Genomic DNA, 24,333 nt, shown 5'->3' with positions numbered 1-24,333 from the left:
TAAAATAAAAATGTTTAGAAGAGAATTTGTGTTTACAGCTAAATTAAAACACAACGTTGGTCCTTATTCAACGTTATAATCAAATTTTAGAAGTGTTAGAAGTGTTAAAACACTGTGGTTTATTTCAAATTTCGAAGTTCAGAGACCCTTCTGTCTTCGTAATCGATTTTAATTTTAATACCTAATATAAATCAAACTTTTATGTTCAAAAATTCCCTGCAAAAGTACAGGTATGCAACTCAAAGCACGCCACTCGGAAGCGGTCTAGACTTGTTGAACATTGTTGATAGTTGATGGATTGATAACACCTGATAATTACCTATGCAAGTAAATTCAATCATTCAATTTCATAGTTGGCTAATTGATGATGATCATCTGATGGTTTGAACTTTGAAGTTAGCGTTACTTGTTTCCGTATATGTTTAATTATTGAATACGATACCTGTTTTGATGGTTGGTTCGATCGTGAAGTTCTTGATTGGTAGACATCATGAGCTGGTCCGATGATGATGATTTTTACGAATGCAAAAAGTGTAAAGTTGATGCTTCTTACCGTAAGTTGAACCGTGTGTATTTTAAACCTAATAGATGTCTTCAGAATTGTCCATCTGTTAATACATGTTCCTATACACTTTTTCATTATAGAGTTCGTTTCAATAAATCCGGTGATTTTAACCAACGTTCCCAAATTAACGGATATGGCTTCTGTTACGGTCGCGGCCAGTCTATGGAATCACGTCAACGTACCAGAAGCTGTTCATGGTGTAGATCAGAGATGTACGAAAAATAGCAAAGAATGGGGTGCATTGTGCGAACAAGTAAACAAATTAATCGAAGGATTACCCGTACCTAACCCTATCGCCGAACAAATCGAAAACTACGTGCGTAAATTGGCGAACGCAATAACCGTTTGGGTATCGTATCATTATCGAACGGTGTTTTTGAAAAATGGGCTCGATAAATTTCTCTATAGTCACGTGTATCATATTGCTTGGAATCAGAACGGAACCATCGATTGCGTAAAAACGGCCAAAAATATGAAGACGTCGCTCAGATTAAGCGAAGTTGAAAAGCTCCGGTTTTTGTCTGTGTATTGCTTAAAAGAAGAAATGGATGAGATGTCGCCGTCGTTGTATTTGAGCCATGTTCTCGATCATGTGAGTTGTAATGAAAATCCATTGATTTACTACTGGTGTCGTTATTTTCAAAACGAATTGGACAAGATATTTTCGCCTGCGACTATTGGTGAAAATCCGAATATATCTGTCGACGTTTACATGTTACGAAATCGTAAAGTTGACAATTGGTCCGCCAAGCAGTATTTTTTCGATCGGTTAAGCCCCGAAGAACAGGTACAGCAGGCTATTTGGCTGATTGATAAACATGGCGCCGTTTACCAGAAAGCAGTAATGTTGAAGTTGGATGAAACCCAACGTTTGCACGTCTACATGAAACGAGCTGTGCGGATAATCATTAATTATGCTCGTTTTCGTGGCAATACCAGTTTTATTCTGCTGACGTGGTCCGAAGCTCGTCATTTGTTAAGTCCTGATCAGTTTTCTACCCTGTTTCGCGACCTGTTACAAGCAGAAATCAACGATACCGTTTTAACAGAGATTTGGATAAGTGCTACCGATGACTTGAAACAGCATGCGGTTTCTTTCAACGATCACGAAATTGTCCGAAGTGTGTTATTTCGTAAAAAGTGCAAACGCAGCGAGTTTATTTTCGTTTTACTGCAGAATTCGAGCGCAGCTGTCAGAAAAGCCATCATGACGAAAACATTTTTCAACATCTACCTCGGAGAATTACTAATGAATAGTAGATTTCACAGATTTGATCGATTGCTGGAATTTTGTCTGCCCTACACCGAGGAATTGGCTCGATTCAGAATAAACTTTTTGAATAATTCGCAACGTGTCAGAGGTATCTGCTTGAAATTCTATTCCACCGGCGATTCGAATGGTTTGAATGATTTTCTCAAACAGCTTGTGGCACCTTGTCCGGATATCATAGTCGAGTATAAAAAGAATCTGCTGACTTCGGCACATGGCGTTAATCAGTGTATCAGGGTTATGGATAAAGAAGTTGATGTCTTGAATACGATTTTTGAAGCCAGTTTACCAGATGCGAGCTCTATAGCCGAATTTAAAAGGACGGTGATTTTCACACCGACGGTAATTGCTAAATTGAAGTATTCGATAATTAAGAAACGCCTGAACGTCGTACAAAGGTGTATCGATCGCTTTCTCACCTCAGATGAAGATAAAAACACCCTGAAGAAGCAATTAATCGGCGACACTATGGAACTGAAATTTATGCAGACAATATTACAGGTTAACGATGCATCGTACTTGCAAGCTGTAACGATTTGGTATTTTGGAAATGAAAATACGCTGCTAGAGTTTAAACAGTCATTGTCGTTGGACTCGATTTTCATCGGGATGTTGAAAAATTGTGTCTTTTACCATTATCATCGTTCGTGGTCGCGATGCAACTTCAAATACTGCAACGTTAACGATTTCGACGTCATTGAACGGTTTTTAACTTGGTATTTCGAGTCGTCGGTCGAAGTGAAGAAGTACAAGATTAAGATGATTAATTCCTATGATCGGATAGATATGTTCAGCACTATATTGAAAGGAAACAGGGGAGAATCGCAGTTGAAAACCATACTACAATGGGTTTTCCAAAACGACGCCGACGAAATTGCGAAATTCAAAATGCGTGGTGGCAAAATTGCTGGTTTGTTGTAGGCTGTTATTGTTTTCCGTATTACCTGTAGGTACCTAGATAGGTACTCACGATATTGTTGACTTTACTTTTAGTAGGTATTATAACTTGCGGTTTTTTTTTTTCGTTATGATCTCTCGTGCTGATTTATGAAAATAAGTTCTGTTTTATGTTTGTTGTTTTTTTTTTCGTTAAGAATTGAGTCATTTATTATTACCTATTAACTAAGTTTTGTTTTTGTTTTAATCAAAAGATCAATTTTGTTTTGAATTTTAATAAAATTACTACGAGTGCGAGGTTAAAATTTTGTTCTTAAATGTGTTTTTTGTAAGTTGTGATGTCGAAGGGGTTTACATTTTTTTTTTGTTTAGTGTGATTCTCTACCTATTGGCTGAATAGGAATTCTTTATTGTTAACGTTCTACGTTCCAGTGTTCAATATTCATCGAAAATCAAATATCGATCGATTCTATCCGTTTTAGTATCAAGTTTTCAGTTTTCCAACCCTATAAATTACGGTACAAAATTTCGATAAATTGAGCTGAAATTGCATCAGTGTTTGAAAAATTTCCACCAATCTTCAAATTCAAATGATTGAAACACTGCAAAAATTACTGGATGTGTAATGTATCATTTATGTTATCGCTTAAGAACTTTATGAACTCCAATGAAACGAATTAATTTTCACTTTCGAAAAATACCTGCCAAGGTTCTGGTATGCAACTCCAAATACAAAGGAAGATATGGAAGGGTGGGAGCCAGAATGATGGAGCAGGGGTAAAGGGATAGGGTAGCGCGCACCGGTTTTTGGCGGTGTTTCTTTTGTTGATCGGATCATCTTTCACTTTCAGCTACTTTCACAGTTCAGCAGTTTCATTTTATCAATTTTTTGAATTTATCATTACATTACGATGTTTCATTTTTTCAGTATCGTGGTTTGATCAGTTTGATGTATTGATTGATGATCGTTTGTTTTTAAAATAAATTGGTTTGGTGACCTGATTTCGATTATATGTGTTAGGTATATGATCTTTGAATTTTAGGTGAATATTACAGAAAGCATTGAAATTATTATTGCATGTCTTCATTTTCGTGTATGAACCATGAAGTTAGAAAATTTCTGTTCTGTTCACAGTTGACCATCATGAGCGATCACGTGGAAAATATAGAGATGGAAGAAGAGAAATGTGAAGATTGTGATGAAATTGAAGTCCAAGAGGAAGAATCTGATAATGGTGACGAAGAAGAGGAGGCAGAATCCAAAGATAGCGACGAAGACAGTGACGAAGATGAAGTAGCAGAAGAAGAGGAGGAAGTAGAAGAGGAAGAAGACTATTATTATCATGGAAAAAGAGGCTGGGATTACTATAACGATCACGAATGCAAAGAGTGCAAAAAGTGCAAAAATGATAAATCTTATGGTGAGTATAGTTCAGTGTTCAATCATTTGATATCAATATTTACTTTCAAAACTTTGGGGATTCATTCTAATGTTTGAATTTTTCCACAGCGTTTGTAACGATAAATCCGGTAATTCTTACCAACGTTCCCAAATTAATGGATATGGCTTCTGTTACGGTCGCGGCTACTCTATGGAATCACATCAATATACCCAGAGCTTTATCCAATGTTACTGATAGATGTACGAAAAGTACTACGAAATGGAACACTCTGTGCGGAAAAGTAATCGCTTTGATTGATCAATTACCTCTTCCGAAACCTCTCGCTGAACAGATCACCAGATACGTACGCATAATGACGACCCAAATAACCGCATGGGTATCCTATCACTATAGAACGGTGTTTTTCAAATACGGGATCGATAAATTCGTCTACAGTCTGGTTTATCACATTGCTTGGTATCCTACTGGTGCGATCAACTGCGCTCAAACAGCTAGAAATATGATGACATCGATGAGATTGAGCGATGTTGAAAAATTCAGATTTTTGTCCGTGTATTGTTTGAAAGATGAAATGGATCGGATGCCGACGTCGTTGTATTCAGACAATATTCGCGATTATCCGAACTTCCAAGAATATCCGATGATTTTTTATTGGTATTGTTTCTATAGAAACAAATTGTCCAAGATTAGCCGGACTAATGGTTACGATCCGGATCTATCTATCGATGTTTATATGCTACGTCATACCAAAGTTGATAATTGGTTTGCCAAACGGTATTTTTTCGATCGTCTAAGCTCTGAAGACCAAGTTCAACAGGCTATTTGGCTGATTGACAAACATGGCGTCGTTTACCAGAAAGCAGTGATGTTGAAACTGAATGAAATGCAGCGTGAACACGTTTACATGGAACGAGCTACGAAAATAATTGTGAATTACACTCGTCCTCGTATCAATTCTAGATTTATTCTTCAGACGTGGTTCGAAGCTCGGAATCTGATGAACAAAGATCAGTTTCTGACTCTTATTCGAGATCTGTTAAAAACAGAAATTAAAGACGACCTTTTAACGACGATTTGGAACAGCGCTTGCGATGATTTCAAACGATATGTAGTCGGTGTCAACGGTCATGAAATTGTTGGAAAAGTACTAATAGAATGGAAATGGTGCAACGATAGTGAATTCGTATTCGTTTTATTACACGATTCGAGTTCGTCGATCAGAAAATCAGTCACAACTAAAAAATTTTTCAACACCTATTGCGAAAGATTGATGGAGAAGAGTAAATTTCAAGATCTTGATCGATTGTTGGAATTTTGTTTGTCTAATGCCGACGATTTCGCGCAGCTTAAAATAAACCTCGTGAGTAATTCAAGACATGTTAGACAAGTCTGCTTCAAGTGTTATTCTTTGGGTGACACGAAAGGTTTGAATGATTATCTCAATCAGCTTCTAGCACCTTATCCTGAAAGCGTACTGCGATATAAAAAGAATTTGCTGGAGTCGTTGGAAGGATTCAAAATGTGTGTTAATCTTATGGATACTCGATTTGACGTCCTGAATGCAATCTTGAAAGATGGCTTGACAGTTCCGACATCGATAACGGAATATAAAAAAAATATGATTTTGTCCTCTGAGGCTATCACTAAATTGCAGAATTTGTTGAAGAATAAACGTTTAGACGTCGTTCAAATCTGCATCAAACGTTATCTCCTTTCAACCGATGATAAGAACGCTTTAAAGAAGCAATTAGTCGGCGACGTTATGCAACTGATGAATGCGATATTGCGTAACAGTGACGAATCATATTTACAATGTGTTTTGATTTGGTGGTTTGGAAATGAAGATACCGTTCTAAAGTTCAAACGCACGTTAGACCTAGATTCGATTTTCCTCAAGATGTTAAAGGATTGTGTGTTCTACGAGTACAACAAATTTTTGACGCAATGCAGTTTTAAACGGTGCCAGGCCAGCGACTTCGACGTTCTCGATCGGTTTTTAAATTGGTATTTCCAGTCGCCGGATAAAGTAAAAGAGTACAGAATGAGGATTATTCGTTCCTATTCCCAGATAGATATGTTCCAGACTATATTGAGAGGAAACCGAGGCGATTCGCAGTTGAAATCAATGTTGCAATGGTTTTTCAAAAATGACGCCGTCGAAATTTTTAAATTTAAGAAGCTTGGTGGCAAAATTACTACTATGATTTAATATTTAAGCTTTAAGCTGTTTGGTGCGTTCTACGTTGTTAGGCTAATCGATTTCATGTTCTGGTGTTAACTTGTTAAGGTATTATTTTTGCATGTTTGTCTTTTTTTTGTTTTTTTAAATTGTGACTTGTGAGTGAATTGATTCATGTCAATAATATGAAGTCGGTACGGTAGGTAAATCTAGATTTCGTGTTCTGTGTGAATATTTTTTTGTCGAAAATTTACTTATATTGAAGGTATATTGTCTTTCTAAAAAGTTAAAATTTGTTTCGATTCTTTAAATCAAATTAAAATTAAAATTACTACGAATACAGATGAATTTATTACGAAATACATAATTTTGTTGTTTTGTGAATTCGTAGCGTTCTTCTTTTTTCGTTCAATTTCAAGGTTTTATAGTCGTGTATTCCTGAAAGCTGGTATCTGAGTGGTATCTAATCAAGAACCTGAACAATGGTCAACTTGTGATGTTGAAAAATACGTTAAAATAGAAAACATGGATTCTCGGAAGGTCTTTCAATACCTAAAATAATGCAATCGTTCATCCGATTTTTTGGTGAATTTTAAAATATGTACCAACTTTGGGCCAAAGAATCAAAATTTTACTAAACTCACCAAGAAAGCATTGGTATACCGTCCTATATGTGAGCAATATTTTTGACCTCCCAACTCGATTGAAAATATACTCATGAACAACTTCAACATGCTAGGTAAGTCTATTAGAACAGGTTTCAAGAGGTAATAACGTGTTGTTCAAGCGGAGATTTGTGCCAGTTCAAGATTGTCTTAAAGTATACCCACATATTTTTGGCTTCGTTCAGAGTCATTTTTAAAAAATCTGTTGGAGGCTCCAGAACCGTTCCAAACGATTCAAACCTGTTTCCAGTTGATTCCAGGTGGTCAAAAATAAGGTGCATACTAAGGCCTGTAACACACTACTGCGATGCAATGCGATGCGATGCTTTCAAAAACGTAGCATCGCATCGCATTTCAACATAAGACAACACACTACATAATATATCTCCGTGGTGTGCATGTTTTCAACGTTATCATGTACCCATCACCAGAATTAGATTAACAATTTTGATCTTGTAAATAACGTAGAAGAATCATAAATTTGTGGTTTGTCACTAAAGAATAATAGTGAGAACTGTATTTCCATTGTAGGAAGTAATTTGGAAGTCAAATTTTGTGATCTTGGCCAACTCACTTGCACTTCAATCATTCGTCTGTGTGCTTAATATTCTCAAGTGTTGCTATTATTTTTCAATAATACTTATGTGATGAAGAAATCTTTTCAAAAAAGAATAGAAAATAAATCACAATAATAATTTTTTCGTTCATGTACTGCTAAAATTACAAGTGCATCTCTCTTATCAGATTATCACAATTCGTGGAGGTAAAATCAACCAATCACAGGAAAGCATCACATGCGACGTCTCAGACTTTTGTACATCAACTACAAACCTTGCTACGCGTTGCAAGGATTTAGCCTTCTGAAAAACGTCCCATCGCATCGCATCTCATAGTGTGTTGTCCGCCATATACTTCAATGCAACTAACATTGCGATGGGACGTTTGAAAATGTTGCATCGCATCGCATCGCAGTAGTGTGTTACGGGCCTAAATCGATAGTACAATATTTACTTGAAAACGAAGGTAAGTACATATAAAAACAAACTGTAACTTATGTTTTACATATAAAAAATAACATTAAGGTTAAAGTAAAAGTACATACCATAGCTAATGAAAGTGAAATGAATTCGAAATTAATGATGAATTCATACTTAATCCAATGTTCGACATTCAAATGGGAGGACGAAATCCTTCTGATATGAAAAAATTATAAATGGGTACACAATATACAAAAATGTAAAAAAAAAAAAAAAACAAAACTTAAATTGAAACTGAATTTTGAGTCTACGGAATGCAATATTACAGATATGTAAATGAATAAAAATTAAGGAATAAAAGTAAAAAATAATGCTGAGATAACATAAAAGAGTAAAAGTATACTATAGCGAATAGAAACGAAACGGATACGAAATTAATGATGAATCATTGCACTTATCTACTCGGCTCATACTTAATACAATGTTCGACAGTCAAAAGGGAGGATAAAATCCTTTCGATAAAAAATATATTACCTATAGATGGATACACGTACAAAAATTTTAAAAACTTGTGATTGAAACTGAATTTTAATTTTTGAGTCTAAGTACAAGATGCAATGTTACATATGTATGTAAATTAAGGATTAAAAATGAATAGAAAATGATGCTTATGTTACGTTTTAAACAGCTACTGGCAAATGGGGTGAAGTCGGCCACTGGGGCGAAGTCGGACAAATCTAATTTTCCGAGCTTTAGACAAATGTAGACTCGCTTAGTATACTCATAGACCTACGCAGTTTAGACCATTGTGTAGAGCGGCGTTTAGTGAGTTTCTGACATTTTTTACTTTTGACTTCTGATAAAATGTGTCATCACGGCGATTTTTTCAAAAACTGTGATAATTTTCGAAAAAAAGGAAATTTGTGCAAAATTTTGCACGGTGGAGATATTCTACCGAAGATTTTGCCCACAAATAAGTGTATTGTTATAGCGAATTTCACGCTGAATCCAAATTTCGCACTCCCACAGTTGTATCGCTTCATTTAAAAAAGATATGGCCGAAAAACAAAAACTTCAGCCGATGTTGGGTGAAGTCGGACAACCGTATATTCATTGTAAATGTCCAATATACTGATTTTGAAATGTTTTTTTGTGTGATTTAGGATCATAGAGATGCCACAAAGTCATAAACCTGGTGTAGGTGGTAGAAGGAACTGCAAATATTCACCATCAGGCATCAAAATCAAAAAAAAAGTTTTAAAATTAAAGAAAAATTTTAAATCGAAAAAATTGAAGTTTTGTGGTTTTTTTGTATGTTAGGAAAGGTATTTTGTATCTAAATACTTTTTAAAAAACATAATGTTGTCCCATTTCACCTCAGATGCAGTTGAAGTTGATCAAAATAGTTAAATAAATGGTTGTCCGACTTCACCCCAACTTCAGGGTGAAGTCGGACAGATTTCAACTTTAAAAATAAGCTCAAAAAGTTCACCGAAAATTTTTTTAAAAATCATCACTTGTAGACAAGTCCTGGGGCTTCAAAATAAGCCATCGCCCACATTTTTATCTTAATAATCTAAGAAGTAAGAGCCAAAAAACCTCGAAAAACGGCCGACTTCACCCCATCTGCCAGTATTTAAAAAAGTAACCTAATCAGTGATCAGGAACTAACACTCCCAAGTCGTAAACACTGAACAGAAGTAGGCATATAATACAGGTAGGTATCAGTTTGTTACTTCTAGCCGGAAGTAGGCCTATTCTTGAATAAACGAGAACAGGATAGCTTACACACTTCACCCACTAATTTAGGATGCTTCAACGTAAACTCGTCCCAAGTCGTCGAATTCATAATTTCAGAAGATTTATCAACGATGAAATTAATCGTCTTTGATTTCAATTCATTCGCATTATATTGCTCAGCCAATAACAAAACATTCAACGCACTACCTACCGATAGAGATTTAGAAACAGAATCTTCGCAAATTTTTTTCAGACGGTCTAAACCATACTTGTCAGCAGCAGCTATTAAATCGTAGACTGAATTATCCGTACTCGTATTTTCGCATTTACCGGTGTAAATGAACCTCAACACTTGACCCATAACAACCTCATCTACGTCAGTGATTACTGCACGATTTTTTGCACTCTTTTTCACACCAGTTTTGAACATTTTGGCGAAGTAATCGCTACCAGAAGCTAAAATAATCTTATGAACCGGATAATCTTTGCCTCGTACTGAAATAGTGAAATCTGTGAATTCATGATTCTCAAGCGTCGATGCGAAATTTTTAGAAAGATGTTGGAAATGAGCAGTAGCGCTACTACATCGACGCAAAATATCTTCTATACTTTTAACGTTCATTTCAAAGAACTGTACCCGGACTGAAATCGTTAACGCGTCGTTTTGTAAGTATTTCTTCTTGAAAGTTTCATTTTTGTAGACAAAATTGGCCCAGCCTTGATTAGCTCCATCATCACTATCACCATCTTCATCGTCACTATCTGAAGATTTCACCGTGTCGTCGTTGAATTCGTAACATGCATTCTGAGTAAAATTATTGTGACCATCGTTGCTTAAAATTGAAAACGCAAATTTTGTAAATGCTCTTTTGCGAGTACTACTTCTGCTCAGATATAAGAATAGATTAATAGTATCTTTTCCACCAAGCTCGCCTTTAGGATCAAGTGCTAAGTACCATTTGAAGTTATCATTTGAAGCAGCATAAAATAAGGGAGATTTAATACTGCCCCCTCGTAGGGACTTGACACTGAAATCACTTATTTTCCAAGTATACTCCGTTTCATCAAATCGAACGGTATTACACCAGCATTCTTCGAAAGGCAAGCTGGTTGTGAAACGGCACCTCCTCCGCCATAATTACGCCAATATAGCTAGAAGTAAAAGTTCAAAGTTAGATTGTGATGTACTTGTTATAACTGGCAACGTTGCTTTATGTATGTATCTTTTCAAAGTAACGGTTTCGTATTGAATATATGTATTATTACCTTTCTGTCATGTCAACGAATATGTTATTATACGCCCTGAGAAAAGATGTCTCGTAGTTTTTATTACAAAATACTTCTTAAATGGTAATAAAATGCTCACAAAGTACCCGGTACACTAGTGGCTCCCATCCGGTGGGCACGATTTTCTTATAAAAAGTGCGATTTATTTCTGTTTTATAAAAAACTATTCTACACGATTGTATCGTCGTAAGTTTCCATTGTTCGAAACCGCGTGTGCAACTTTATTTTCTTATAAAATTCGCGACAATTTATAGAAATGATTACGTAGTTCCTGATCAATTAGAAATAAATGTTACTACTCATTCCAGTAAGTGTAACCTGTTTTTCGTGAAATATTGCGCCGGAAAAACGTCAAAATTCCGCGCAATATTGTATCAGATAAGTCGCTTTCAAGACCAATCACGCCGAATCAATCTCCAATCCTCAAGCTACGGAAACGCGAAGTTCAACGTGTAGAAATAATTAAGAAAAGTGTTCGTAAAACAAAGAATGTTCCAATAGAAATAATCAATCCTAGTGTTGAAGTTTTTGAAGATTTTTATACGAATCAAATCCGAGCATTGTTTGAAAACCTCCCGTTTTCAAACCTAGCCGAGTCAGTACGTGAAAACTTGTCGGAAATGGCTCTGACTGAAGAACAAATAAATACTAAGATCGATGATAAAATCGCCGCAGCTGAAGCTCGAATTAATAATCATGTTACTAAAACGATTACCGATGCGACGAAAGATTTGTTCCAACAAATTTCTACAGCTATGACGACGGCGATAAATAACAGAATGGATGCTGAAATGGCCGAGTTCGAAGTTCCACCTCAGCATATCCAAGTCACGTTACCTAATGAACAGAACTTCATTACCTTATTTCCGAACTCCGGTATAGTCTTCGATGAGCAAAATAAACACCACCCGAATCGTTTCCTTGATCAATTCGAAAACTACATGTCGCAAGTGCAGCTTACCAACGAAATGACTAAAATTATTATGTTTAACACAGCCGTAAAAGTAAACAATGATTCGTGGAGCAGTCGTAGTAAAAATGCGAGAACCTACCAGGATAGCCGAAGAATATTTCTCTCAGTATTCTGGGATGAAGCCTGTCAAAAGGCAGCTCTAGAAGCGTTTAGTAATGAAGCTGCGCCGACCGACTACTCTATTACGAAAGTAATAGAAAGAGTCGAATTATGGTACCCAACGCTGACGAGTATGAAGAAAGTATCACCTAGTGAAGCAATAAGCAGTCTTTACGATAAAATACCACCGGAGTTTCAATATAAAATCTCGAGTGAAGACGTAAACTCTTTCGAACAACTGATTGCCAAATTAAACTCGCTGAAACAGCTGGCTGCCTCAAAAATCTGTAACGTGACCAGCTGGGCTAAACAATTGGAAATCCCTCAGCGAACGACTCACCAGCGAAATGACGATCGCACGTTTCGCGATTATAGTAGCGGTATTATGCAAGACGAGAATGGCAAAACGAGTGATGATCGCGGTGGTTATCGTGGTCGATGGAATAATGGAGAATATCGAGGTGGTTATCGTGGAAGAAGCCGTGGCTATCGAGGTGGCTACCGTGGCGGATATAGAAATTATGACAACTATGATAACAGACCATATGGTGACAAATACGGCGAAGATTCACGTCCATTATCCGAACAACAAACTGGTCAAAATGGTGGCCAAAATGCTACGGAACAACAAGCACAAAATACTACTTCGAATCCTCCGCCAAGCCAATCTCTATTTCAACGACAGCCTCAAGCAAATGCTTCAACATCCGGTAATTCGTTTGCTAATGGTCTATTTGGCAGTCAAACCGGAGCTGCTCAACAGAATTCTTTAAACTAAGTCCTGACTCGTATTCCCGTCCAAGAATAAACCTATGTAAACTAGAAATAAAAAATTGTAAAATAAATTATTTTGGTGATAACATCGCTCAATTATTACTTGGTAACGGGAGTATACGTATGCCAACCTTGGCAAATATTTTTATGACGCTGAAAAATTTTAATCTATCCAATCAAAAGCTGGTAATTTCATTCGGAGAAGGAGAGTTAAACGATGATCGAATTCCGTTAAACTATATCGCATATTGGGTTCAAAAAATCTGTAACCAAATAAAATATCAAAAACCCTCATCAACCTTGGTTCTGTTTCCGATTCTGCATCCGGCGACCAATAAAAAACCTCGTGGTCATATTCGGAGATATTTACGTATTCTATCTATTTACAAGAAAAATATCTATCGTATGAAAAACACCAGGCTAATCACTGAACTATCGAAGCATTTTATCGTAACAACTGGGCATCGAATGAGAACAAATAGATCTGGAGTTATTAATGTTATAAAAGGGAAATTCTTCTATAGTAATAAATTACATGATTTCTTACCTAGAGATGATAACAGTAAAATATTACGATGCCAGTTCGAAGAAATATTGCAGAAATACAATATGATCCAGTCTGAACCTGAAAAGGAAAAATCATCGATAGAAATAAATAAACTACCTACTATGTCAATACCCGAAGAAGAAGAAATCGTACCTGAATCCGTAGCGCGAATTACTCTCAAAAAATCGCCAATTCGTGTAAAATCACCGCCAATATTACGTAGAAAAGTATTCTCGCCATCAAAGAAAAAACTTTCACCAATAAGAAAACCAAAAATTATCCAAACATGCGAAAACAACGACGAAAAAATCGAAATCTGCGAACCAATCACTGAGCAGCATCCGAACGGTGAACCTGAGATAGAAAAACACGAACATATTAACGTTAACTGCATTATAAATCATAATAATGCCGACGATAGCATCTCATCGGAGGAATCGCTTGACTCTTCGGCATCAATGAAAACAGTAGCCACTTGCAACTCACCAGCTAATCTGAGTATCGAAGATGAAATGGAGTTGACATACGATCTATATAATGTTCACTCCAACCAACAGCTAGTACTCTATCAACATCCTGCAGAAGAACAAGCATTAACTATCGAAGAAATTACTGATGAAGTTATAGAAATTAATAAAATAAAAACAATCGAAGCGAATGAACAACCTAAACATCCGCAAAATACAAGTGCTATTCCGTTGAAAATTGAGACTGAAGACTGCGTCGTTTTACTTGATTCCGGTGCTGACGCAAACGTCATTGATCAGGGCACACTCTTCATGCTGCATAGAAATCATCCAAATCACGTTGCTTTCGAACCTGCAAAACAAATTGCCATTGTTAAAGTAGCCAATGGTAACGAAGAAGAATGCCTTGACCTTATGGGCGTCGTACAGTTTAAATTTAAAGACTATAAAATCAACGTAAAATTCCATGTAATGAGAAACCTACCAGGCAAAATTCTTATCGGTCGGCATGCTATGAAAGACAACAATATAGATACTGAGTTTGGTCCAATGAGAGCAAAATGTGAACGTGGTGGCGTGATGGAATACATTGATTTCGTAATTCTAGATAAGTACATCAACATCCGTAAAATTCATATACGTTTAATCGATAAAATAATTAAACCAATCGAACCTGCGAAAGATACCGGTGAAATTCTTCGTAAAAAGCTCCTACGAAATGATAGAAATATTCAGCTATCAAACGAACAACAACAAATCGCTTTCCAACGTTTAAATCCGCACTCTCGTATATTTCGTGACGAAATTGGTCGTTACAATGGTGATCCAGTGGTATTCAAGTTCAACGTTGATAAAGTTCCCAACTTTAATGGTAGAAATTATATCCCAAGCGTTCATATGCGCGAAAAAGTGAAAGCTGAAATGCACCGGTTAATTATTAACGATATTATCAGACCATCGAATACAACTCATGTTAATAATACTATAATACGTACCAAATCCAACGGCTCGCTTCGTATCTGTCTAGATCCAGAAGAACTGAACAAATATCTAATTCCAAACTACAATGAACCACCAAATTCGGAACGTTTGGTTCATGATGGTAAAAAGAAAGTCTACCGATCAACGGGCGATTTTAGCTCTGGATTCTGGCAAGATCCACTCGACGAAAACTCGAAAAAGTACACCGGATTTAAGATGGACGGTGAAATCTGGGAATGGAATGTAGATCCATTTGGTACTATCGTCGCTATGGGAGAATTCATTGATCGCAGACGAAGAATGTTTTACGGCCTTCCAGTGAAAATGTTCGTTGATGAATTCTTGATTGAAACTGAGACATTCGAAGAGCACGTCCAACTGCTCGAAGAAGTATTTCGGCGAATCAACGAGGCGAATATGACGCTAAACCCGAGCAAAACTAAACTATTTCAGAAAAACGTCGATTTCCTTGGCCACGTTATCGGAGAAGACTCTGTGAAAAAACAAGATCAAAAAATGGAAAAATTACTACGTTTTAGAAATAAATTCTTCAATAAACGCCAAAACAGAGTTATTCTACCAACCGTCACAAATATCAAACAATTCACCGGTCTGACAAACTTATATAGAAAATTCATCGAAAATTATCAGACAATATTAGAGCCAATCACGAAACTTACCAAGAAAGATGTTCCATTTGTATGGGGAAAAGAACAGTCCGATGCGTTCGATCAACTTTATGAAGCTTATCAGCAAAAGTTCGAGTTAAAAATGCCAGATAACGAAGAACCATTCTACATAGAAATTAGCGTCGAACCAGCCACTGTGAATGCAGTCTTGTATCAAATACTCGAAGGAGAAAAGCATGTTGTTATGTTCGTGTCATCAGCGCTGAAATCACACGAAAAAAATTATTCCATCATCGAAAAACGAGTATTTGCGCTCGTTAATGCGTTAAAAAAGAACAGAATGTGGCTCATCGGTAGAGAAATTCATGTTCCAATCAGTTTAAAAACAGCAGTATCAAAAATAAAAGACGCATCTGAATTCCATGTTAAAGCAGCCGGCTGGTATCTTTGGACGAAACACCTCAACATCCAATATACTATATCTAAACCTGACCATAAATTATTCAACTCACCTCCGTTAGAATTGATCAGGACCGAAGAAATAATGGATATTTTAGAAATAAGAGTCCAAATAAAACAGGATCTCGAACAAGCGCTTTTTCATCTATCAACATGGCAAAATGATGATCCAAAATTAAAAGCTATTATTAACACATTAAACGGTCAAATTGCAGATAAAATCAAGTTTAGAGGAAAGAAAGCTGTAGCAAAATACGTTGAAAATATCAAAGAGAAATATACAACTGATTACGGCATACTATATCGGACAACGGGAGAATATCCATTACCTTATCTTCCAAGTGCGCTGCTGAGAGAAACTGTTGAATATTTGCACGAATGGTACGGTCATCTCGGGAAAAATAAATTGATTGACATCTTTAATAGAACTTATTACCATCCGTCGGCTGAAAAACATATTGCTTTTATCGTGAGTGTCTGTATTGTCTGCAAACAAAACAAAGTTTACGGATTAAAAAAATATCCGGAGTTTGCTAAAGTTACAGCAAATGATATCGGAGAAAATGTTAGTGTGGATCTTTATGGTCAATTGCCAAATCCACTGGGTCTTCCTCGTGCTATCGTCGTCGCTAAAGATGTATTTAGCAAGAAAGTATATCTAATGGCGCTTAAAGATACGAAAACAGAATCGGTCTTACCTATTCTAACACGAATCAACGATGATATGCGAGCCCATGGTCACAAATTGAAGCGAATCACGACTGACAACGGACCACAGTTTATATCGAATCAGTGGAAAGACGAGTGTAAGCGATTGAAGGTGGAATGTACATACGTATCGCCGTATAATCCTCAGTCATCTACGGTGGAAAGAAGCATGCGTGAAATTGGCACTCAATTGAGAATCTATTTAAATGAAAATAGTAACAGTGAAGACTATACTCACGAAAACTGGCATTATTACGTTTCAGCAGTAGAAAAAAATCTCAATATGGCTCCTTCGGATTATGGTCTTAGTCCATTTGAAATATGGGGCATTCCACAGGATGCACCGAAGCCGGAAATTATAGAAACATTTCGTCATGACATCAATAAACTATTAAAAAAAGCAATAGAAAAAATCAGTACCTACGAGAAAAAATATACTACATTCGATAATCTACCAGATATTATGCACGATGGCGAGTTGTATATTGATAAAAGTGGATTTCTATGGGCAGCTACTGATGGGGCATGTAAAGCCAACGGAAGCGACGATGCTATCGCTGGAATTGGCGTTTGTTTTAAACCAACCAGCCGATATAATATTTCTCAACGATTAAATAAGCAAAAACCCACGAATAATTTGGCCGAACTCTACGCGATAAAAGAGACCATATTAGCTGTGTTATGGAAAACCGATCACCGAAAATTAAAGATCTTGACTGATTCGTTATACGCCAAACAAACTATCGATAAAACACTCGAGTACGAGCTAAATGAATGGAAAAATGCATCAAGGAAATTAGTGGCTCATAAAGACCTTCTTTTACAAATAAAAGAACTAAAAAGCAGAATGCGTTATGTAGAAATAATTCATACAAAAGGTCATAAATATGACTTTACGAACGTAGTAGCGGATAAATTAGCGAAGCAAGCTGTCTATGGCGATGATCGCGAAGAAATCTTGAACTTACCTCAGGAAACTAAGCGTGAAAAAATCCATAAACTCATTCGATTGAAACAGCTAGAACTATGGATCATTCAAGAACAAAAATTCAACGAGAACGACGATCCAGAGAAGAGACTCCAAGAAGGAGATCTAGTAATGATTTCTACTCATCTACATAGTAACGCTGACAGATTTTTAGCCGGTAAATTCTATCCGAAACGCATTGGACCATTTATAGTAGAAGAACAAGTTGATGTCAATTGCTATCTAGTTAGAAATTACAAAACAGAAGAAAACGACGATATAAAATTTGTTAACTTACGCCAAACGACTATTTATGCGAAAAAAGAACAGGTTCAACTGCTCGAAGATAACGTCAAATATACCTCACCATTTGATAAAAGAACTTTTCAGCAGCGGATAGACGATCGGAGAAAACTCGAATTGGTACAGCAGGATGCGGAGTCTGAAAGCGATTATCTCGGTTGGAATGATGAGCAGACAAATCCATCTAAACTGAAACAATTAAAAAATATTATCCAAACGAAGAAAAAGAGAGGTCGTCCACCGAAAGAAAAACCAACGAAAAATGTACTTACTATCAACATGATTGTTTCTAATACGCCGATACCGATCGAAAACAGCTACACTCAAGAATTAATGCGAATCGAAAAAGAAATTGGCGAAGACGAATTATTCAAAAAGGCCACCGAAGTTAGAAAAATTAAACACGAGCAAAATATTTCAAATTCAATCCGCCAACTTCTGAGAAACAAGCTACACGAAGAAATGTCCAAGGAAGACTACCATCGAGTAGTCAGAGGTTGGAATTAACCAAAACGTCACTCATCCGAAAGTAACTGCCTAAAACGCAAAAACATCAAAAAGCCAAAAATCATCTGATAAGAAAAAGATAAAATCACCGATTCTAGAATTCTAAAGGAAGTGCGTCGTAAATTCATTCTCTCGTTAATGTGTTTGATGTGTTTAATGGCTATTCTCTAGTAATTTCATTACGTGCGTTCTCTATTCGATAAAAGCTGATTGATGTAATAATTGCAAATTCAGTTCTATGAGTGTCGATCTGCGTTGCTTTACGGTGGTGTTTTAGAAATAAATTACTACTTTATTCATTACGATGCGTCCCGTTTCATCAATCTCTCGAGTGGCAGACGGTCGAATAGTTCGGAGCTACCGGTATCACGATGACCGTAACTCCTACAGCGAGCGGTCAATCAACGACCTGAAGACCAAACTGAGACAAAAATCCGATATAATCGGAGAATTAAAAGAACAAAATAAATCCGCCAACCGGAGAGCGGAAGATCTACAAAAACGCATCGACGAACTGGAGAAGAAAACAAAAAACCTTCAGTCCAACAGAGTTCCTCTATCTGAATACCGAAACGAAAAGATTATTGCCAACCTGTCGGAGCAAGTTCGTCTTTTAGAAATAAAAATACGTGACCGAGACTACACTATCCGATGTCTCAAAGAGGAGAATATAGAGTCGTCCAACATAATCGATATGGAACGGGATGAACGGAAGCAATACCAAAGGATGCTGCAAGAAGAAAAAGATCGTCAGAATGAAGAAACTGAACGAGTTCGACGTCAATTACAGGAATCCCGAAAGCGAAATCTAGATTTAATACGGCAGCAGACTTGTCTTCAAAACGAGAGAGATGAATCGGTGCAACAGTCAACGGTGTTATCGAGGCAGTTACGACGCATCTCCAAATATCTTACCGGTAAATACCACTCAGAATATATCGTCACAGGGCTGTTATCAATCAAACAAATGAACGACAAACTGTATGCCCATTTTAACAATAGCAGGATGCTCGGTGATAGTTTTGTTGCGTATCTAATTCGTGATGCCCTTATGGAGAATGGCGAAAAATGTATTCTAGAAATGGTCGAAGGAGTTAATATTCGCTATAATATGAAACACTTCCGTGAATACTTAGAAATAAACAACAGAACAGACAGGACATGTACGACTAGCTTCGGTTGGCTTGATATTCAAGACGGTAGAATGACCGACGATAACCTGAAAAAAGAAATCTACGCGATCCTGAGAAAACTGAAATCGAAATACGAAATCGTCCGACTTATTTTACTTCCGCATATCGAAAACGTCTTAAAGATCCAATACGCACAGCCATATGAGTTTCAGTCGATCGTTCAACGGAATGACGAACGGCTAACCTTCTTTAATACTACGCTGATCAATGCAGCGCGAGATATATCAGACGAGACCTGCTCAATCATCATACGAGACATCGAAAACATCGATCAAAACTTCGTTGGGTATAAGTTCTACGTAAAACCCAATTCAACAAAAATATTCTTCCATAATGAATATACAAATGCAACTCGACTGAAGCTAATAGATGAACCAAGGGCTCTTCTTGACGATTAATTCGGTCATCGGTGACTCTCCTCTCTCAAAATATGGTATCTTTATTATTGTGTTACTTACGAATTCACACAGCTATATCGAAGTCTTCAGCTGTGGTTTTCTTTTATTATGTGTTCTTTCATCTTTTTATAGTTATTATTTCTATTACTATCGTTGTTTTGTTTCTCTTTATTAATCATAAGTTCGACTGAACGAAATTGTTTTTGTGTTCTACAAGTGATATGTTGTTTCTTACTATTATTTTTTTTATTTTTCTAATGTGATACCTCTAGGATAATCGAGGCAAACTACCTTAATTATTGTTCAGTATTTTGTTATTGTTTTTTTTTTGCGACTCGACGTATTATAAAAAGAGTTGTATGAATAGAAATCAAGACTACTTCTTATAAGTTAATTTGTGATATTTTTTTTTACTTATTTTTCTATTCGAGTGTTTTTTACTAGTCGAGTCGGGGCAGGGGGTGTCTGTGGAACTGTCCCTCTTCTCGTGCCTCGCGCCGAGACAGTTGGGGCAGTGAAACGGCACCTCCTCCGCCATAATTACGCCAATATAGCTAGAAGTAAAAGTTCAAAGTTAGATTGTGATGTACTTGTTATAACTGGCAACGTTGCTTTATGTATGTATCTTTTCAAAGTAACGGTTTCGTATTGAATATATGTATTATTACCTTTCTGTCATGTCAACGAATATGTTATTATACGCCCTGAGAAAAGATGTCTCGTAGTTTTTATTACAAAATACTTCTTAAATGGTAATAAAATGCTCACAAAGTACCCGGTACAGTTGAAAGGCTAGATTGACACGACGACATGTTGATCGTTTCAGATGGAGGTTGAGAGTAGGTACTTCAGCTGTTTTGCTTTCTCTCTTTCGTTTCAATGTTTCATAAACTGAAATAAAAATTAATCACATTAGTTGATGATTTTTGCCATATGAATGACTAGTAAGAGAATTTCTCGAGTCTATCTAGTCTATCTTCTAACATCTGTCTGTTTCAACCTTAAATTTTCGAAACAGAATTTTGAAAAATTTGTTTTTTTGGAGATGTTGGACAAAGTGGAACCCTCAAACTACAAAGTGGAATCTCGGTCTGCGATGTCTCGCTGTTTTTATTTTGTGTCAAGTGTTTAATTCCCTGTCGGTTGCGAGGTGGTGATAGCGGTGATTTGTATTATCATCCTAACTTCTATACCGACACCTATCCTCATATTACATGTTACAGCCACCCCCTTGTGTCCGTGCAGGGCCTTCGACCTTGTTGGGGAGGTTTTGAGTACGTTTAAATTTTGCAATTTTGACTTTTCCGATATCTTCTTGTAGAGGAATGTATGTAGATGAAGCTTAGAAGGTGTAGCGGTGTAATATTGTAGGTAATATCAAGACATTGATGCTTGCTTCTTATTGAAACTGATTTAATCGGAAAGGGTCCCACTTTGTTCACAAAGTTTGCATACAAAGTGGAATCAGGTTCCACTTTGGTGATATAAGGATTCCACTCTGTGCGAGGGTCCCACTTTGTATGAAATCTTTCAAAGCACTTAGATTTCCAACAATTTTCTTTAGAATTTAAATTAAGTGAGTTACAAGATAGGTATCTAGTAGATGTTGTTTACAAATTTTTATAAGTAAGGACTAAGGAGGAATAAAATCTATCCATCTTCAAAATAGTTAGCAATAATCTAAGAAGATTCATTTCTGAGACTCGTCGAGATGGTATACCCTTAAATCTTATTTAATATATGCATCAATGATAATGGCATTTACGTACCTTATAATCGTCGATAAAACGGACACTAATTTATAACTCTGTGCAGTTGCAGTAAATGAAAAATATTATACAAAAAACACAACCAGCTCAGGGGTGCTAACCTTAATTATTTTCAGTGCCTATTCTAACGTGTAGTTCCAACAATATTGTGTAGCTCCAAAAAATCGATGTGCAGTTGGGAAAAAAATTGTGCAGTTGAAAAAAAATTATTCAGAATCCACATTTAAAAAAAAATTACTAGGTAATAAAATAATGAACAACAGTTATCAATCAAACGCAAAAAAACGAATTTGGGACCCATGTAACTTCAGTGAGAAAGGTACACTATAAAAACTGCACAATGCTATCAAACAAATAATCAGGTAGGTAAAAGGTAGTACATACATAAATGTAGTAGAAAAAATTACTAAATAGCAGTGGCGCCCAGAGGATAGAAATGTGCTATTGCGGAATCTTTGAGGGTTCCAAAAAATTTTCAGGAGGACCCCCATTTTTTCCAGAAAAAATCTAATGATTGCCATGAGTTATGTGAAATTTTTTTATGGGCCGGTTCTTTTCACTTCTAATGATAAAAAAACAAATCCAAAGACAATTTCGTAACGCTCTTTCTACTTACTGTTAATGCGCTATTTCTGTGGAGAAAAAAAACTTTTAAGGCTTTTTTGAAGAAATCTTGGGGAAACATATCTATTACCTATTTCAAGTTTTACAATAATGTCGATCCATCATTATTTTAAAAACATTTTTAAAAAATTTGAAGAGCTGAAGAGCTAAAAACCAGCTTATTTTTGATCTACCTACATATTAAATGAGTTTATCCAAATTTAAGCTGATTTTCAGACAGTCACACACAGTACGTTTTTTTAACCAATCTTTTTTAAAATGATGATTAGTGGAGAATACATGGTTGAAAAAAACGTCCTTGATGTGCTTGCCTGAAAATCAAATTAAATGAGGACAAACTAAACTTGTTGAATAGACCCGAAAATGGATCACAATTTTTAGCTGCCCTAATTGATTTCCACACATTTTGTAAGAGAAATTTCGAAATTATATTTCTGGGGGGAACAAAAATCGCGCTGGAAGTTCCAGAATGGCTAAATGGCTAGAAATTACAAAAGTTAGTTCATGGGAGTTGATTTTAGTTACAGGGCTCCAAGGTGAGGGGGTAAGACTGAAATATTTTCAACTTTTTTCGCCAGATTTTCTCAACTTTTTACCCCAGGTACTCCCCTTCCACAGATTTTTTAAGCCATTTAGCCAGGAGTTGGAAGCAAAAATGTTGAATAATTTAAATTTTTCAAATACGATGCTACCTAGAATCACAACAAATTTGAATTGTTCCATTGCAAGGTTCGTGTAGTAAGATCAAAAATCAAAAATTAGCACCTTTTTTCTTATTACTTACATATTTTTTGTGCATTTTCTTCGGCTTTTGGTCTGTGAAAACAAAATTTAAAAAGAGGACAGAACATAATTTTTGGAAAATTTTTAATTTTTCCCGATCGAAGTGAGAGTAAAAGATTTACTAAGAAAACTCACAATTTGTGAAGTACCTATCAAATAACGATTTTCAATATAAAAGTTTCAACGTTAAATTTCAAGCTTTTTGGTATTTTCGAATGAATCCTCGCACTTTTTTTTCGCTATTCTGGTTTTTTTCTTTTTTTTGGGGGGGGGGGGAGAAGACATCCTTTAAAACAAATCTCAAAAAATTTCAGTCTGTATTGTGTAGCTCCAAAAAAACCTTAGAATAGGCCCTGATTATTTTAATTTCGATTACGGTTTCACTCCAATTTTTCCTTAAAATTTTTCAGTTTTTGGTTTGGTTTTGGTTTTGAAATTTAAAATTTCGGTTTTCGGTTTCGGTTTTGATCTCATTTATAAAAATTTTGGTTTCAGTTTTGGTTTTCGGTTTTTTTCGGTTTTACATAATTTTTTTTTTCAAACATCTTCAATTCAAAATTTCTCAATCTCAGGAAACAAAGTATATTAATTTCATATTAATTCTAAAAAAGTATATATTTTTCATGAACAATAATTTGTATAATTTTTTTAATACATAAATTTGTAAACAAAAGTCAAAAAAGTGAAAAAATCCCCCCAAAAAAATTGAAAAACCTGAAAAAACCCAAACCGAAAACCGAAAAAAACCGAAATCAGAGATGGCGCGATTCCGATTTTTTTAAGGAGTCGTGAGAATCGCATGAATCCGATTCCGGAATCGGATTCCATTTTCGATTCACCTGACAGATGAATCGAAAAATGTGAAATCTGACTCTTTTCAAGCAGGAATCGCAAATGTAATATGATTCGCGATTCCGGTAATTTGATTCTCGCGACTCCGATATTTCGATTCTCTCGACTCCGATATTACAATTCTCGCGACTCCTCATTAGTCATTACGATTCTCACGACTCCTCATCATTACGATTCTCTAGACTCTCACAATGAACGAAATCACCCAAATTCAATTGAAAAGCACAAATACAAAAAAGTGTAATTTTCATAAATATTCTTTTATCTAATTTTTGCCGGTTGGCGCTGAAAAGTGGTTGTGAAAGTGAATCTGAATG

At 36.0% G+C, this 24,333-nt stretch overlaps 3 protein-coding genes across 5 annotated transcripts; 2 read left to right on the top strand and 1 right to left on the bottom strand.

Moving 5' to 3' along the window:
* The first annotated feature begins 190 nt into the window (after positions 1-190).
* Positions 191-3,029, top strand: LOC135848892 (uncharacterized). Its single transcript, XM_065368978.1, has 2 exons — positions 191-554; positions 646-3,029. The coding sequence occupies exons 1-2, from the start codon at positions 491-493 to the stop codon at positions 2,754-2,756; spliced, it is 2,175 nt and encodes a 724-aa protein (XP_065225050.1). The 5' UTR covers positions 191-490; the 3' UTR covers positions 2,757-3,029.
* Positions 3,030-3,550: 521 nt separating this feature from the next.
* LOC135848872 (uncharacterized) lies at positions 3,551-6,698 on the top strand. Of its 3 annotated transcripts, none has more exons than XM_065368966.1 (3): positions 3,551-3,753; positions 3,868-4,153; positions 4,243-6,698. In XM_065368966.1, the coding sequence occupies exons 2-3, from the start codon at positions 3,877-3,879 to the stop codon at positions 6,342-6,344; spliced, it is 2,379 nt and encodes a 792-aa protein (XP_065225038.1). In that variant the 5' UTR covers positions 3,551-3,753; positions 3,868-3,876; the 3' UTR covers positions 6,345-6,698. The 3 variants fall into 3 exon arrangements, with proteins under 3 accessions (XP_065225038.1, XP_065225030.1, XP_065225022.1); XM_065368958.1 differs by having other exon boundaries at positions 3,551-3,775; positions 3,846-4,153; XM_065368950.1 differs by having other exon boundaries at positions 3,552-3,775.
* Positions 6,699-9,694: 2,996 nt separating this feature from the next.
* LOC135833869 (speckle-type POZ protein B-like) lies at positions 9,695-10,973 on the bottom strand. Its single transcript, XM_065347681.1, has 2 exons — positions 10,963-10,973; positions 9,695-10,529 (listed from the first exon to the last, which is right to left on the bottom strand). Exons 1-2 carry the CDS (start codon positions 10,971-10,973, stop codon positions 9,695-9,697), a joined length of 846 nt encoding a protein of 281 aa, XP_065203753.1.
* Positions 10,974-24,333: the final 13,360 nt, after the last annotated feature.

Source organism: Planococcus citri, chromosome 1 (assembly GCF_950023065.1).
Source record: "Planococcus citri chromosome 1, ihPlaCitr1.1, whole genome shotgun sequence".
In the NCBI taxonomy this organism is placed as follows: Eukaryota; Metazoa; Arthropoda; class Insecta; order Hemiptera; family Pseudococcidae; genus Planococcus; species Planococcus citri.
This window is presented reverse-complemented; position numbering and strand designations above follow the sequence as displayed.